Source organism: Ceratotherium simum, chromosome 35 (genome assembly GCF_057802395.1).
Source record: "Ceratotherium simum simum isolate JZ-2026a chromosome 35, ASM5780239v1, whole genome shotgun sequence".
NCBI lineage: Eukaryota > Metazoa > Chordata > Mammalia > Perissodactyla > Rhinocerotidae > Ceratotherium > Ceratotherium simum.
The window spans coordinates 25062681-25078719 of record NC_141934.1 but is presented as its reverse complement, the minus strand read 5'-3'; the positions used below and the strand labels follow the sequence as shown (position 1 = coordinate 25078719).

General features: G+C 61.1%; 1 protein-coding gene across 7 annotated transcripts in view; it reads left to right on the top strand.

Moving 5' to 3' along the window:
• The window catches only part of PITPNM2 (phosphatidylinositol transfer protein membrane associated 2), a 140289-nt gene that overhangs the window by 122139 nt on the left and 2111 nt on the right, over positions 1–16039 (top strand). For 2 of the 7 annotated variants that reach the window (XM_087423376.1, XM_087423377.1), the window contains 17 exons: positions 675–770; positions 2891–2995; positions 3210–3280; positions 6207–6454; positions 6864–7053; positions 7210–7329; positions 7931–8148; positions 8669–8847; positions 10261–10431; positions 10949–11098; positions 12133–12297; positions 13336–13497; positions 14425–14573; positions 14932–15048; positions 15383–15499; positions 15617–15765; positions 15863–16012. In XM_087423376.1, the coding sequence (XP_087279502.1) occupies positions 675–770; positions 2891–2995; positions 3210–3280; positions 6207–6454; positions 6864–7053; positions 7210–7329; positions 7931–8148; positions 8669–8847; positions 10261–10431; positions 10949–11098; positions 12133–12297; positions 13336–13497; positions 14425–14573; positions 14932–15048; positions 15383–15499; positions 15617–15765; positions 15863–16012 (2557 nt within the window). Of the gene's footprint in view, positions 1–674; positions 771–2890; positions 2996–3209; positions 3281–3547; positions 3788–6206; positions 6455–6863; positions 7054–7209; positions 7330–7930; positions 8149–8668; positions 8848–10260; positions 10432–10948; positions 11099–12132; positions 12298–13335; positions 13498–14424; positions 14574–14931; positions 15049–15382; positions 15500–15616; positions 15766–15862; positions 16013–16039 lie in introns of those variants that run through there. The other 5 variants (XM_087423378.1, XM_087423379.1, XM_087423380.1 and 2 more) reach the window with 5 other exon arrangements.

Sequence of the window (16039 nt, the reverse complement as noted above, 5' to 3'; positions counted from 1 at the left end):
TTTGCTGAGGAAAATTGGCCCTGGGCTAACACCTGTGCCCATCTTCCTCTACTTTATATGTGGGACACTGCCATAGCATGGCTTGGTAAATGGTGTGCAGGTCTGCACCCAGGATCTGAACCTGTGAACCCCGGCTGCCAAAGCGGAGCGTGCAAACTTGACCACTATGCCACTGGGATAGCCCCACGTCAATACCTTTTATATCACTCACGTCCCCCCACTGCCCTCCATCCCTATCTGTCGGCAGCAGAGTTTAAAGGGCTCACTTCTGGGCAGACCTAGGTCAAAGGCACAGGAGTGGACCCAGGCCTTTGTGACTGCAAGTCCTGGCCTTACCCCAATACTCTCCCACCTCCACGTCCTCCCCCAGACACAACTGCACTGTGCCAGGTGGGCTGGGAGGGGACCATCTTGAAAGTTCCAGGAGCTTCCACCAAGATGAGCCAGGGCAACCCCACCCTTCGTTTCTCTACTTCATTCTCTTCGGAGCCCTCCTGCCCCCTGCTCCAGCCACATCTACCAAGCGGGCTGTGTCTAGTTCCCATGGCAGCGTGGATCGTGCCCCTTTGGGGCCTACAGGTCTTCCTCACACCTTCCTGCCTTCTGCCCACTCAGCTCAGCCGCTCAGCCCAGTCCAGCTGGGTGGTCGGTCAGTCTGAGGTTTTGCCTTCCAGCAAGCCCTTCTCGACACAGCATCTCAGAGTGGAGGATGCAGAGTATCGCCCGGGACTCAGACGAGAGCTCGGATGATGAATTCTTTGATGCTCATGGTAGGTGAGCTCCTGGAGCACTCTGGGGGCCTTCCTGGGAGAGGTAGGGGAGGGCTCTGAAAGGGTCCGGGGCGGGGGATGTGGGCTGAGGTGGGAATTACCTGTGGAAAAATCCTGGTGATTAGCACGGCATGCAGGGTGGGGCAGAGAATGAGATGAAGTCACCCGGAGTCTGGGGTCTCAGGCTCGCCCTAACCAGATATCAGGATGTGCAGTGGGCCTGGCCAGTGGGGACCATTCTCTCAAACTCCCCAAAATGGATTTACGATCAGACGGCAGCTTTTTTCCATACGTGAATTTATTTCCTTAAGAAGCTTTACAAAAGCATTTTAACTTATTATAATTTTCCAATTTTTTATAATTTCCTTATTTTTTTTCTGGATTAAATTAATGCACATCTAATGTAGAGACTTTAGAAAATGCAAACATGGGCCGGCCCTGTGGCTTGGTGGTTAAGTGCGCGCGCTGCGATGCTGGTGGCCCGGGTTCGGATCCCGGGTGCGCATCGAGGCACCACTTCTCTGTCCAGCCTGAGGCCGAGTCCCACATACAGCAACTAGAAGGGTGTGCAGCTGTGACATACAACTATCTACTGGGGCTTTGGGGGCAAAAAATAAATAAAATCTTTAAAAAAAAAAAAAAAGAAAATGCAAACAAGCAGAAAATATGTGAAGTACCCATTTTCCTGCTAATCCCAAAATAAGCACAGCGAGCATCCAGCCTGCATGCTGTATGATGAGTCACCCCCGGCGCTGGGAAGATTCAAGTACAAAACGCCCGCTTTGTACCTCGGCCGTTCCTCTCGAGGAAGTCAGAGGGACTGCAGGCAGGTGCAGGAGACAGGTTTCCAGTTTGCAGTTTACAAGGCAGGACACAGACTCAGAAAGGGACAGGGACGTGCCCACAAGCACCAGCAGGGCACAGGCAGAGCCAGAGCCCTCTCATGCTGCTGCCATGGCTTGGAGCGGGCAGAGGAGTCACCTAGTTATGGCATCTTAGGTAACTGGCTGGCTCTCAAGGGAAAGAACTTGGGGAGTCAATGTCTAGGCAAAAGGGAGGTGCCTGGTTTGGCCCTGGCACGGGGACCTGGAACAGTTGGCATGTGGTTCCTGAGTTGCCCTCTGCACCTGGGACCTCCCCGAGGGTGGAGAAGGGTGTTTGGCCCCAGCCAGGCCAAGAGGCTAAGCCTCTCCTGGCCCTGTGTCGCTGACATGAGGAAAATACATATCTAACGTAGAAACTTTAGGAAAAGCTAGAAAAGAGAAGAGACAACAAAGCAGGAGATGCCAGAGCAGCAGTGTCCTGGGGAAACTGGCGCCGTGACCCACTGCGTGCTGGAGGAGGGACCCACACACACTAGAGCCCAGACAGTGGCCTCCAAGCCAGTGGTCACACAGGTGGAAGTTTTCAGAAAAGCAGAAACAAGAATCATGGATGGACATGTTCCCAGCAGCACTTTCCTCTAAGCTGTACTTTTGTGGACATTAAAAACAGTCAAGAACATTACTGATGAGTGGAGGAACAGAATGTGGTCCCTCCATACCATGGAACGTGGTTCAGGCATAAAGAGGAAGGAAGTACTGACACATGGGAGAACCTCAAAACACCATGCTGAGTGGAAGGCGCCAGACACAAAAGACCACAAATTGTACGACCTCATTTATAGGAAATGTCCAGAATAGGCAAATCCAGACAAAGCAGATTGGTGGTTACCCAGGGGCTGGGGGAAGGGGAATGGGGAGGGACTGCTGATGGGGACGGGGTTTCCTTTTGGGGAGATGGAAATGTTCTGGAACTAGATAGAAGTGGTGGTTGCACAGCATTGTGAATGTGCTAAATGCTACTTTAAAATGGTTAAAATGCTGAATTTTATGTTACGTGAATGTGACCACCATTTTTTAAAAAGGTCAGACAGAAGCCCCGTGGGTGTGCAGCCATGAGTCCATCCTGTTAAGGAAGAGAGAGAGCAGAACTGAGCATGGAGGGGCACATGGGTCAGAGAACCATGGGAGCACCCTGAGCGGCCATTCTAGGCCCTCCGCCTCTGGAAGCCAGGCCTCTCAGACCCCCCAGTGCCTGCCCTCCCTCGGGGTGCTGAAGCCCCTCTCTCTTCTCCCCAGAGGACCTGTCTGATTCAGAGGAAATCTTCCCTAAGGACATCACCAAGTGGAACTCCAACGACCTCATGGACAAAATCGAAAGCCCTGAGCCGGAGGACACGCAGGGTAACCAGCCAGGGGGCTGCAGGGCCTGGGGAGGGCGGCTGCGGGGGCCAAGCCCCTCCTCTCTGACCCAGCTCCTGTGCGGTGCCAGGCATCCGGGAGCGGGGTTAGGGGTAACACACTGGGACCTGCTCCTCACAATCATAGCCTCTGTTCTGTGGGCCTGCGGCTGCCCGTTGCCCCTCCACTCACAGCACCCACTGCTTCTGTGTTGCAGATGGTCTGTACCACCAGAGCGCCCCCGAGTTCAGGGTGGCCTCCAGTGTGGAGCAGCTGAACATCATCGAGGTGGGTGCCTGGGGGGCAGAGGGCCAGGGGCTGTACTGCAGAGGCCCCAGAGCTGCGGGGGGAGGGGGCAGTTCCCGTGGGGGCTATGGAGGCAAAACTTCACACCCAGAGCCTCATGTCCACACTGGCCTGGGCGCCATTCGAGAAGCCTGGGGCCCGCCCCCTCTGACGCCCCGGAGAACCAGCAAGGACTACAGACAGCCCCCAAGGAAGGCCTTGACCTAGCTCCACCCATGGAAAGTAAAATGAGAAACTTGTAAATTCCAGATCAAAAATAAGATCCTCACCTTGTGCCCAGCCTGTCTGCAGTCCCTGAAGAGACAAGGATGGAAGGGGAGGAAGCACGGACCATCTAGGCAGGAGTGATGTGGCTGGCAGTGCCGCCCCATTGGGGCAGGCAGAGCTCTCAGTGTCCAATAAAGCTGTCTTGGTAGAGTGCCTGTGTCCGCTTTGGGGGTTCTTTACACAGAGCTCATGCCCCTTCTCCTCCTCCACCTGTAGGCAGTCAGAGCTGTTTGCACTGGGGGCAGGAGCTAGGGCCGAGCGGGACTGTCACACACTGCGGTCACCACACTGCTCTGGCCTCAAGCTGCCCAAGGTGGAGATGGCACCTCTGGGGACTCGGGACCCTTGGGGAGTTTGGACTGGGTTGGGGAGCATCCATACCACCCTCTTGCTCTTGGGGTTTTCCTTAAGGTCTGAGGTTGAAGTGAGCTTTTCTAGAAGGGTAGCTAGGATGAGGGGAGTCCATTTCCAATTGCTGGTTAATGGTGATAAAGCAAACGGAGCCCCCTCCCCACCGATGGCGCACACAGCTCTGACGGCCCCCTGGGGAGGGGCAGAAGGGGCCTTGGGCTCTAGATCTGCCTCGGGATGTGCATTTGGACCCCACACGGATTCTGGGGCGCCGCCATCCAAAGCCAGATCCCTTTGCTTGTAACAGCCCCCAAACCGGAGCCTCCTCTGCTGGCCTTGCAGAAGGAGGGCGGCTTTATGGCGACACCGACGGGACCCCCGGCTCTCCAGAGCTGGCTCCCTGGCCCACCAAGTCGCCCTGCCACCCATGGGCTCTGTTCCCACTGACATCTGAGTCTCAGGCAGGGTGTGCCCCTGTAGAAAGCAGGCTGAATGGGAGGAAAGTTGTGTCTCAGACTGGCCTCCAGGGGTTCCTGAACAGTCCCCAGCCTCCAGTGCTGGGTCCCAGCAGACAGGCACAGGCAGGATTCCCTCAGCCCCCAACTGCCCAGCCCTGCCTGTCCCGCTGACTAAGGGCCGCTGGACTCCGCCTCCCTGTCCACGTGACGGGGAGGCTGCTGGAAGACTTTTCTTCTGCCAGCCCCTCAGCCCTTGGGGCCATTTGGCGGTTCTGTCCTGGCCTGTGGTCTGGGCAGCCGGTGGCTGAGTTCATTTCTGCCCACGCCGGCTGGCGGTGGGCAATCCTCGTCTGCGGACAGGAGTCGGTCCCAAGCTCTGCTGGGCGTGTGTTCCAGCCCATCTTGGGGAAGAGGCAGCCCAGCCTTGCCTCCGCTCCAGGCCCAGTCCAGCCCACCAGCCTTCCTCCCTTTCTCACTCGCCCAAAGCCCTCTGCTGAAGCCTCGGTGGTTCCCGGCCCGGCCCATTCCTGGTGGCCTCACCAGCCCCTGGGTCCAGTGCCCGCACTGCCCACCCCTCTCCTGGGCTCTGCGGTAACACTTGGGTCCTGCTGCTGTCCCACTTTCCATCATCTGGTGGCCCAGTTCAGGGCCAGCTGCCCCCACAGAGGCCCCCCAGGTGGCTTATCCCCTTGCTCTGTCCTCCCGGTTCCTTGGGGACAGGCGTCTCTCTTCAGCTCCCTTCCCTGTCTCCCACACGCCTGACATAATACGGGCATGGCAAGTACTCACCAGTGGCCCCTCTTGGGCCTCCTCTAGTCACCCACCAGAAGCTGGGGGCAGGGAGAAGCCCCTGGGGATGGGACCACGGCCTGGGTTGGCAGGAGAGCACTGAGCTGGTGGCAGGAGCTCTGGGTTCCAGTCTGGCTTGGCACTGATGTACTATGTGACATTAGACAAGTCCCTTGGCCCCTCTGGGCCACCACCAGCTCGTCTCTAAACGGAACAGTTCCATACCCCGTGCGGATGTGTGCAAGTCTTGGGTCTCGCTTTGACTTCACAAGCAGGCCTGACCAGCAGGAAGTGGGGTTCTTACCCCTCACAAGTGAGCAGTTCAGATAGACCCCTGACCAGCAGGAAGTGGGGTTCTTACCCCTCACAAGTGAGCAGTTCAGATAGACACCCCTGTGCTGCCCTCCCTGCTCTAAGATGCTGGGACTCTGCCGCTGCTCGGACATCTCGGCTCTTGGGGACCTTCGTCTTAGAGTCCAGGAATGGCAGGGCCTGGGGACCTGGGGGCAGGAGACAGGGGAGGAGGCCCTGTGTAGATGGAGGGAGAGCTCAGAGCTGCAGGTGGAGCTGCCAGGCTGAGGCCTTGACCTCAGCGCCTCTTAAGCAGCCCTGTGACCTTCAGCCCGCCGTGGCCCTGCCTGCTGGGGCCAAGACAGACCTATGCCTGGACACAGACACAGGGAGGGCAGGCAGGCCCCCGAGGCCTGGACGGGGCTGAGCCTCTGCCTCCTCCCCAAGGCCTGAAGCCCCAGAAGCCCCTGCCTGGGTCCCCTGAGGGGAGGCGGAGTTTGTGCTTTTGGAGGAACAGACGCCCTCCCTCTGAGTCCCCTATGCCCTGGGCCAGGCTGGCAGATGGGACAGGGCTGCATGTGAGGAGGAGGAAAAGGACCAGCTTGGCCGACACCAGGCCCCATAGCTGAGGAACTGAAATCGGGGTTCTCAGAGGGAGCAATAGGGCCTTGACAGGTTCCCCCCAGGGTGACAGGGGCCTCGGCAAGGAGCTGAGTTCCTGAGGAGTTGACGCCCACCCTCCGCCTGCGCAGGACGAGGTCAGTCCGCCGTTAACCGCACCGCCCTCCAAGATCCATGTGCTGCTGCTGGTGCTGCATGGGGGCACCATCCTGGACACAGGCGCCGGGGACCCCAGCTCCAAGCAGGGCGACACCAACACCATCGCCACCGTGTTCGACACCGTCATGCGCGTGCACTACCCCAGCGCCCTGGGCCACCTTGCCATCCGCCTGGTGCCCTGCCCGCCTGTCTGCTCCGATGCCTTCGCCCTCGTCTCCAAGTGAGTGTGCCTGTCTGCTGCTGCCCACCACCCCACCCCCCCAGCCCTGAGGGTCAGGCGACTCCCCCAGTGTCGGAACCTCCTGTCCGGACATCCAGACCTGCCATCCAACCTGTTCCGCTCAGAGGTGGCCAAACCTGTGCAGACGGCTGAGCTTAGAGCCTCAGTTTCTGCATCTGTGATGTGGGCATGCTGACTCGCCTCCGAGATGCAGGGCCTTACTCCCAGACCCTGTTCCTGAAGCCTGTGCAGGGCCTGGCCCAAAAGCGTCCCCATGAAGTTTGCTGAGTCATGGCTGAGGCTCTCAGGGTGGCAGGCAGTCCTGCCCTGCTGCTCGGGTCAGGGGAGACAGGGCCCTTGGGCTGAGCTGAGGCTGCCTCCTCTTTCCTGACCGGGCCCCCTCCCCCAGCCTTAGCCCCTACAGCCACGACGAAGGCTGTCTGTCCAGCAGCCAGGACCACATCCCCCTGGCTGCCCTGCCCCTGCTGGCCACCTCCTCGCCCCACTACCAGGAGGCAGTTGCCACGGTGATTCAGCGGGCCAATCTCGCCTACGGGGACTTCATCAAGTCCCAGGAAGGCATGACCTTCAATGGGCAGGTGAGTCATAGGGTGGGGGAAGGGAAGACAGAAGGCTGTGCGGGGTGGGCTGGCCTGGACCTCCAGCCCAGTCCCGGGCGGGGGTGATGGCTCTCCCCAGCCTGTGCCCCAGCAAGCTGGGCAGGTGCTCAGGCCTCTGGGCCTCTCCCTCTCCAGGTCTGCCTCATCGGGGACTGCGTCGGGGGCCTCCTGGCATTCGATGCCTTATGTTCCAGCAACCAGCCAGTGTCTGAGAGTCAGAGCAGCAGCCGCAGGGGCAGCGTGATCAGCGTGCAGGTACCAGTTTCCCATGGCCCCTGGACCAGGGGACCTCCAGGATGGGGACTAGGTCGCCCTTTGGCCCCAGCATCCCTGAGGTCTGCCATAAAAGCACGGAAAGGGCAGAGGTTGGCAGCACAGGTGCCCCGAGGCAGTGGGGTGGGTGCACAGGCAGGGGAATGGCTGTAGTGAGGCCAAGCCTGGAGTGTGAGTGGCTTCAGCAGGTGATGAAGCAGGGTCTGCACCATGGGGAGCAGGGGCTGGTCTTGGGGCGGGTGCGGGTGGACCCTCTGAGCGTCCCAGCAAGAGAGAGGATCCGAGGTCCCTCTGCTGTAGAGCAGCAAATGGCCTGAGGGGGCTCGTGAGGCAGTGAGATCAGCAGGAGATCACCAAGGTCCAGGTGGCTGGGCCAGGCGTGAAGGCTGTTAGGACTTGGCCAGTGGGCTTGTGGGGCAGTGGGGGCATGGAGAGACAGGGCTTTCCCTCTGGCTTGGGTGAGAGGCTGGCTGGCCAGTGGCCACAGGGCCTGGAGTCAGGAGGGAGAATGCCACTTCCAGGACACTGAAGAGGGGCCAGGCCAGCAGCCACCTGGCAGTGAGCCTGCATGGGGCCATTCCAGGACACTGACCTGCTGTCCCCGGGCATCCCGGTGAATGCGGCACATGGCAGTGGTGGCGGTGGCAACCTGGAGAGCAGTCGGCACCTGAGCCGCAGCAACATCGACATCCCCCGCAGCAATGGTGCTGAGGACCCCAAAAAGCAGCTGCCCCGAAAGAGAAGTGATTCGTCCACCTATGAGCTGGACACCATCCAGCAGCACCAGGCCTTCCTGTCCAGGTGGGCGGGGGCCAGGGGGTCAGACCATGAGGCCCACTGCCAGGTTAGGACGGGGACTCCAAGAGGGAAGCACGGCTCAGGGTTGAGGATGGAACCAGGTCGTGCCAGTGGCCAACGTGAGGGTCCTGAGGGCCCCAGCCCCGGTCCTGGGAAGCCCAGATCGGGCCCACAGCTCTTCAGCCAAGAGAAAGTGGCTTGTTGGGCGAGGTAGTTGTCTTGTACTTGCCAAGGGCCATCTTGAGCCAGAGGAAACAGATTTTCTAGAAGTGGGGTGGGAGGCAGATGTTGCAGTGTGGTCCCAGTCAGGGCTGTCCTGAAGGGGGTGGGCTCCTTAGAGAGGTGGGACCTGCTGTCAGCAGAGGTGCCCCAGCAGGCACTGGGCAGCTGCACCGGCAGGATAGCTCAGAGGTCAAGCCTCTTTTGGGCCTGATGACCCCTGAGGGGTCTCCTTCCGGAGGCTGAGGGCAGGCCAGCCCCAGGAAGGGCTGTAGTGTGACCTTGAGCATCCCCCCGTCTGCAGCCTCCATGCCAGCGTGCTGAGGAACGAGCCTAGCTCCCGCCGCTCAAGCAGCTCCACCATGCTGGACGGCACAGGGGCCCTGGGCAAATTTGACTTTGAGATTGCCGACCTCTTCCTCTTCGGGTGCCCGCTGGGGCTGGTCCTGGCCTTGAGGAAGACCGTCATCCCCGCCCTGGACGGTGAGACCCCTATAGGGGTGGGGCAGGGCCTACATGAGCTGGGCAGAGGGTCTCAATGGACCCCTGTCACAACGCAATGGCTGCATCCCAGCCACCTTCCTGTGTCAGCCTCGTTTCTGCCCTTTCCACCAAGGGCCCATCACTCTCCCATGCTCCTGCATCAGCAGCTCAGTCTCTGGTCCCCATCCCCCAACACCTGCTGTTTCATTTCACCTCCAGGGCACCCCTGGGAGCTGAGGTCCAGAGAGGGAAGGGGCTGCCCCAGGATCGGATGGGGACCGACCCAGGCTCCTGGGCCCAAAGTCTTCCCATAAGGAAGAGATGCAAAGCCAAGCACCTCTAAAGTCTCCTAGGTGCGGTGGCCTGGCCACCCTGCTCCAGGGACCCTCCTCTTTGGCTACACAGACCGGGAGGCAGGACGTGTGGGCTGAGCCACCCATCAGAGCAGTGGTCCCTGCCTGGTGCCCCTGGATCACCTGGTGTGGCCCAGGGAGCCCTACCATCCTCACCATGCAGGCCACATGTTATGTCCCAAGGTTACAGAGGGAGAAACTGAGGCTCAGAGGGGTAGACACTTGCCCAAGAGCAAGTAAGCAGTGGCTTACATACAAGTGCACAAGAACTTAGGGACAGTGATATGGAAGCGTTATCTGTACTCATGAAAAACCAGAACCAACTTAACTCCCTCCGAGGGGAGGGGGGCTGGTTAAATAAACTCTGGCACAGCCATACAACGGAATACCCCACCACAGTTAAAAAGAATGAGGCCCAAGTAAGAGTGCTGATATGAAAGACTTCAACATTTTTTGTGTTAAATGAAAAGCAGAGTTCAAAAAGTATAGCATATGGGGCCAGCTAGTGGCATAGTGGTTAAGTTTTTACGCTCTGCTTCAGCAGCCCGGGGTGCGCAGGTTTGGATCCCGGGTGCGGACCAACGCACCGCTTGCCAAGCCATGCTGTCGTGGCGTCCCATAGAAGTAGAGGAGGATGGGAACGGACGTTGGCCCAGGGTCAGTCTTCCTCGGCAAGAAGAGGAGGATTGGCAGCCTAGGACACGGTTCCAGTCCTGGTGGGCAGGCTCCACGCTGCTCGCGCTGCTCATGCGCGGGCGACTCCTAAAAGATGCAGGCGGGGCTCCAGCCTCGCGGCTCTGGGGTGGAAGGGAGCCTTTCATATGTCTTCTATCATATACCCTCCTTACTTAAAAAAGTTTTTTTACCACAGTCATAACTTTCTCAATTAAAAAGATTGTTTAATAGAGGGACAGTGGCCTAAGCAGATCCCAAATTGGTAGACACATTTTCGAGTTTTTCCGTGGCCCCCAGCCCTGCCCCGATCCCGGCCCGCTGTAGGCCCCGCCCCCGTGGGGCGGAGCTAGCTCCAGGCTCGGCGACTCCCGCCCCGTCCCCTCAGTGTTCCAGCTGCGGCCCGCCTGCCAGCAAGTCTACAACCTGTTCCACCCCGCCGACCCGTCCGCGTCGCGCCTGGAGCCGCTGCTGGAGCGGCGATTCCACGCCCTGCCGCCCTTCAGCATCCCCCGCTACCAGCGCTACCCGCTGGGGGACGGCTGCTCCACGCTGCTGGGTGAGCGCCCCGCCCGCGCCCTGGGGAGGGTGGGGTTGGGCACCGCCCCGGGGCGCTCCAGGGAGGGCGACCTGGCTGAGCACCTCTGCGAAGCTGGACACCTGGTGTAGGTGCGATGACGACATCGCCTCACAGGGCCGGGCCTCACCCCGGGTGCCAGCGGGCAGACTGGAACCAGGGTCCCCTCCCCACTGCCCGGGCCCAGGCAGAGCTGAGGCCCCCGGGGCCACGAGGCCCGCAGGGGTCCCGCCCTATGCTGAGTCCCATCGTGGCCGGCGGCCGCCTCTAAGCCTCTGCGTCGTGTGGCCCGGATATAAAATGCGAGGCAGGGAGCGTGTTTGAGGGCTGACCATCATCTGCTCAGGGCCCTCACCTGCTGGCCTGTCCCACCCGCCCTGGTGTGTGTCCCAGCGTCTTGTCACGTCCTGGTCCTTGAGGAACCGCGCGTGTCTGTGTCCACACAGCCCACAAGAGTGTCTGTTCTTGTCCTCTCTGTTCTCTCCCTGTCTGCCTCCAGTGGAGACCATGCAGAGAAACCCTGAGCTGGTCCTGGAGGGCGGCCCCCTGGCCCCTCTCCCGCCTGGGGACAGCTTCCTGGAAACCAGTATCCCCGTGCCCGCGCTCACCTGGCAAGATGGGCCCCACCTGAGCCCGGGCTCTGCTGAGTGTGTGTAACGCCCCTGCTCGTGGTGGTGTCCGCTTCACTGGCTGACTGCTGGTCCTCAGGGACCCCTGTGCCCTCCTTGGCCACTTGGAGTTTGTGGGACTGTGGTGGCGAGGAACAGAGACCAGGCAGGACAGGTCCTGGGGAGCTGGCCTTGGCCTCAAAGCAAAGGGGGTCCAGGAGCGATTGTCCCAGGGTCACCTAGCACAAGTGCCAGGCCAAGGGCTCTGTCCCTCCTTTGTGAGGCTGGCGGGGGCAGCCAGGAGATGAGGTGAGGCCTCGAGCCCACCGAGACCCACCTGCTTCCCCAGGAAAAGCCTTTAGTCCTGGCCAGAGGTTGGATTCTCAGGGTCTGTCCCACCCCTTCTTTCTCTGAGGAGGTCCAGGCACCTCTGTACCCTGTCCAGAAGGGGGTCCTTTAGCCCAGCCCCCTCTCCCTGCCCTGCCCAGCCCGGGCCCAGGGAGCCTGGCTGGAGGCCTCGGCCCCTGCCTTTGTTAGTGTGGCTCAAGTGTGAGGGCCACACAGAGTGTTGCCTCATCCTCAGACATCAGTGTAGGGCATCCCCAGGAAGCTGCCCCATGCCCCTGTTGTTAGCACCCCTCAAACCCAGCTGCTGTGGGCTGTGGGTCAGGCTGGGCTGGGCTGGGCCCCAGAGGCTGAGAAGGCCAGACTAAATCAGGAGCCGTGTGGGGGAAGAGGGTGGCCACGGGGGTCGTGAGCCTGGCCGCCTTGCCTCCCTGCCCACTGTGTCTGTGTTGGTCCGTCTGTCCATCCCTGCCCCAGCCCTCCATTTCTGCTTCCTCAACCCTGCCCTGCTCTCTTGGCCCTGAACAGGCAGGCCCTGGCATGCTTGGGCCCATCCTCACTGCCAGCTGTGCTCAGATGCCACCACTCATCTGCAGCTGGAGGTGTCAGCCCTGCCTGGCACAGCTGCCCCAGCCCCAGCACACACTGAGTCCTCCCTCCCACTGCTCAGGGGGCCAGGCTGGGTGGGGCCTCTCTTACTCCTGGGTCTCTGGTTTCCATCCACCTGCAGCGGATGCCCTCCAGACCCACAACACGGTCTTCCAAGAGCATGCGGCCCCCTCCTCGCCCGGCACAGCCCCCACCACCCGAGGTTTCCGTCGAGCCAGCGAGATCAGCATTGCCAGTCAGGTGTCAGGCATGGCCGAGAGCTACACAGCATCCAGCATTGCCCAGAGTGAGTGCAGCAGTGTCGGGGCCTGCCCTTCCCGGACCCTCCCCTCGGTCATGGCAGGGGGCGGTCTGCCCTCTGGCACCCGGGGCCACTGTGCCCCCCAGGGGACAGTTGGCAGTGTCTGGAGACAACTGGGGAGGGGCACTACTGGCATCTGGTGGGTAGAGACCATGGATGCCTCTCAACACTGCACAATGCACGGGATGGCCCCCCAGCAAAGAGTGATCTGGCCCCAGATGCCCGTAGAGGACTCTGGAGGGAAGGAGCGTTCAAGTCCAGGTGTGTGGGATGGGCAGCACCGTCCCAGACAGCTGGGAGGCCATAGGCCTGGGAGGAGGGGTCCTAGCCCCAGGGTGCTGGGTGCTCCCTGAGGGGGAAAGCTGTGGGGCTGTTTCTGGACAAGTCTGCAAAGCTGGACAAGCCAGAGGGGTGGCTGCAGGGAGCCAGGGAGGTGAGGTCTCACTGTGGCCGCCAGCTGTGACTGTCCCCTCCTGCTGCCCCAGAGGGCAGGGGCCCCATGGCCTCCTTCACTCCTTGGCTCCTCCCCATCTCAGAAGCTTCTCAGCAGCTGGAAGTGGAGACTGGGTCACCCCCTCTCATTCCCGGGACCAGCTGCCCCTCCCATCCTCCCTGCCTGCCTGGCAGGTTCTCAGGCTGCCTGTCAGAGCAGGTGGTGCTGGGGCTAAGGCTGGTGTGGGTGTCCTTCTGTGAAGAGGGACCAGGAGACCTGGTCTCTTCCCAGCGTGCTTCCTGGCCTGCAGTGGCCGCGTGGTGGCAGTGGCGACAATGGTGGCAGTGTGGTTGTAGTGGTGGCAGCATGGGGGCAGTAGTGACAATGCTGGCAGTGTGGTTGCAGTGGTGGCAGCATGGTGGCAGTGGTGGTAGCATGGTGGCAGCGGTGGTTGCAATGGTGGCAGAATGGGTGTGGCAGTGTGGTTGCAGTGGTGGCAGCATGGGGGCAGTGGTGGCACTGTGGTGGCAGCATGGTGGCAGCCGTGGCCCCAGCGTGGCTGAGCCTTCCCTGTTGTTCTTGCTTCTCAGAGGCCCCACTGGCGCTCAGCCACACCCCCAGTGTCAGGCGCCTGTCCCTGCTCGCCCTGCCCCCTCTGCCCCCCACACCCCCAGGCCCCCGCCTGCAGGCCAAGCGGGTGAGCCCCAGCCTGGAGAGGGCCCCCCGCCTCCCCGACTTGGACATCAGAGAAGGTACCGGGTGCCGCGTGCCCTCCACCCACACACTCTCCTCCTCTAACTGGGTCACTCACCATTTCCAGGCACATCTCTCTGCCAGGCCCTGTGCACCGGGCCCTGCTGAGGCCTAACCAGGGAGCTGAGAGCTGGGGCTGGGAGCACTCGGACATGCTGGGAGGAGGCAGGAGCAGTTGCAGTGGGCTGGGGGCGGGGGCACCGCAGCAGCTGGAATGGGACCGGGTGGGGACCAAGGGTTGCCTGTCAGGCGGGCTGCAGGCAGAGGGCAGGAGAGCCCCGGCCCATGGTCAGGCCCCATTTACTGAGTGCCTCCTGCGTGCAGCCGCCAGGGAGGCACGTCACAAGCCACATCTGGAGCTCAGGCGGTCACCTAGCCCCTGGTGGGAGCCAGGATGCACACCCAGGCCCGCCTGATATGCATGCCCGGACTTCACACTCGGCCTGCTGAGTCCCAGCTCCCAGGTGCTGAGGAGGACGGAGGCCTTGCCTTGGGGTTCGGAAATTGTAACTCCACCTCTGTGAAGCCTTTCACCATCTTGAGGCCTGGGGGGCAGATAGAGGGTCCAGGAGAGGCCTGGAGAGGGCAGTGATGGGGCCCAGTGCAGGGGTCGCCAGGATCAGTGACGGGACCAGGGACAGCGAGTCCTGCCTCCAAACCCACTTGTCTGCCTCCTCCTCTAACTCCACATCCTCACCGCTGAGGCCCCGCCCTCCGGGCTGTTCTGGCTGCTTGCGTGCTGTCCTGGCTTCCTGTGCCTTCTCCCCTGCTCCCCTCTGTCACCCAGCCTGGAAAGAGGAGACTGGCCTTGCTGGCTGCCCTTTTTCCCTGGTCAGAGGAAGGTCTAGTCTTTGGGCTGAGCCAGGCCTGAGGGGCCAGGTGACCCCGCGGAGTCCCAGCCCAGTCACCACCCCTCCTCCTGGCAGTTGCTGCAAAGTGGTGGGGACAGAAGCGGATTGACTACGCCCTGTACTGCCCCGACGCCCTGACGGCCTTCCCCACCGTGGCCCTGCCCCACCTCTTCCATGCCAGCTACTGGGAGTCAACGGACGTGGTCTCCTTCCTGCTGAGACAGGTACCTGGTGCCACAGCCAGGCACACCCACGCCTCACAGGAGGGCCCTAAGTGACACCACCACTGACATGGCCCCATTTCATAGATGAGGATGGTGGGGGACCCCACCCTCTGACCCTCATCAGGCCACAGAGCAGGCAGGATGGAGGAGCCCCTGGGGAATTTGAGATGGGGTGAATGTATTTGCACACTCCTGGGACAGATGTGAATTTTGGGTGGCCTGTAGTGGGTTGAATAATGTCCCCCCAAACCCTCACAGCTTCCTATTTCCGGCTCCTAGAGCCGCTGGCCTCTCCCTGCTAGAACAGGAAGCCCCGGGCTTGAGTCTGCCCCATGGCCTGCCTCTGTCCCCCTCCCAGGTCATGAGGCATGACAGTTCCAGCATCTTGGAGCTGGACGGCAAGGAGGTCTCAGTGTTCACCCCCTCAAAGCCAAGAGAGAAGTGGCAGCGCAGGAGGACCCACGTGAAGCTGCGGGTGAGGGGTCCTGTGGGTGCCCAGACCCCACAGTTGTCATCCTATTGAATCCTCACAGGAAGACTCATCTTACAGATGAGGAGACTGAGTTGAGGAGAAGCATGCTGTCTATTTAATCCTCACAGTCTGCGAGGTTGGAGTTATCTCCCCATTTACAGATGGGAAGTGTACCAAGGCCACGTAGCTCAGTGGCCAAGCTGGACTTGAGCCTGGACCATCTGGCCTTAAGCCCATGCTTACCCCCCAGGCCCACAGGAGGCTTGAGCTGAGCCAGGAGACCCCAGCTGCCCCTCTGTCCCCCACCATGACCCAGCCTTGCTCCTGCTCTCCCCAGAATGTAACAGCCAACCACCGGATCAACGATGCAGTTGCCAATGAGGATGGCCCGCAGGTTCTGACGGGCCGGTTCATGTATGGGCCCCTGGACATGGTTACCCTGACCGGGGAGAAGGTAAAGACACACCTGGCCGGGGAGAAGGTGGGAGCCCCCTGCCTCGCCTTCCTCTAGCTGGGGTAAGGGGAAGCCAGGGGCTCAGCCCACTCATGACCAGCCTGCCCGGGCTCCCAGGTGGATGTGCACATCATGATGCAGCCGCCCTCAGGTGAGTGGCTGTACCTGGACACTCTGGTGACCAATAGCAGCGGGCGCGTCTCCTACACCATCCCCGAGACTCACCGCCTGGGCGTGGGTGTCTACCCTGTCAAGATGGTGGTCAGGTATGCACCTCTGGGGGGTGAGCAGGCCAGGCCGGCCTCCTCTGGGGCATGAGGAAGGGGGCCTGGTGGGTTCTGACGAGCTGCCGCCTCCTCCCAGGGGAGACCACACATTTGCTGACAGCTACATCACCGTGCTGCCCAAAGGCACAGAGTTTGTGGTCTTCAGCATCGATGGCTCCTTTGCCGCCAGCGTGTCCATCATGGGCAGTGACCCCAAAGTGCGGGCTGGGGCCGTGGACGTGGTGCGGTGAGTGGCCCCAAGGGGCACGGTGGG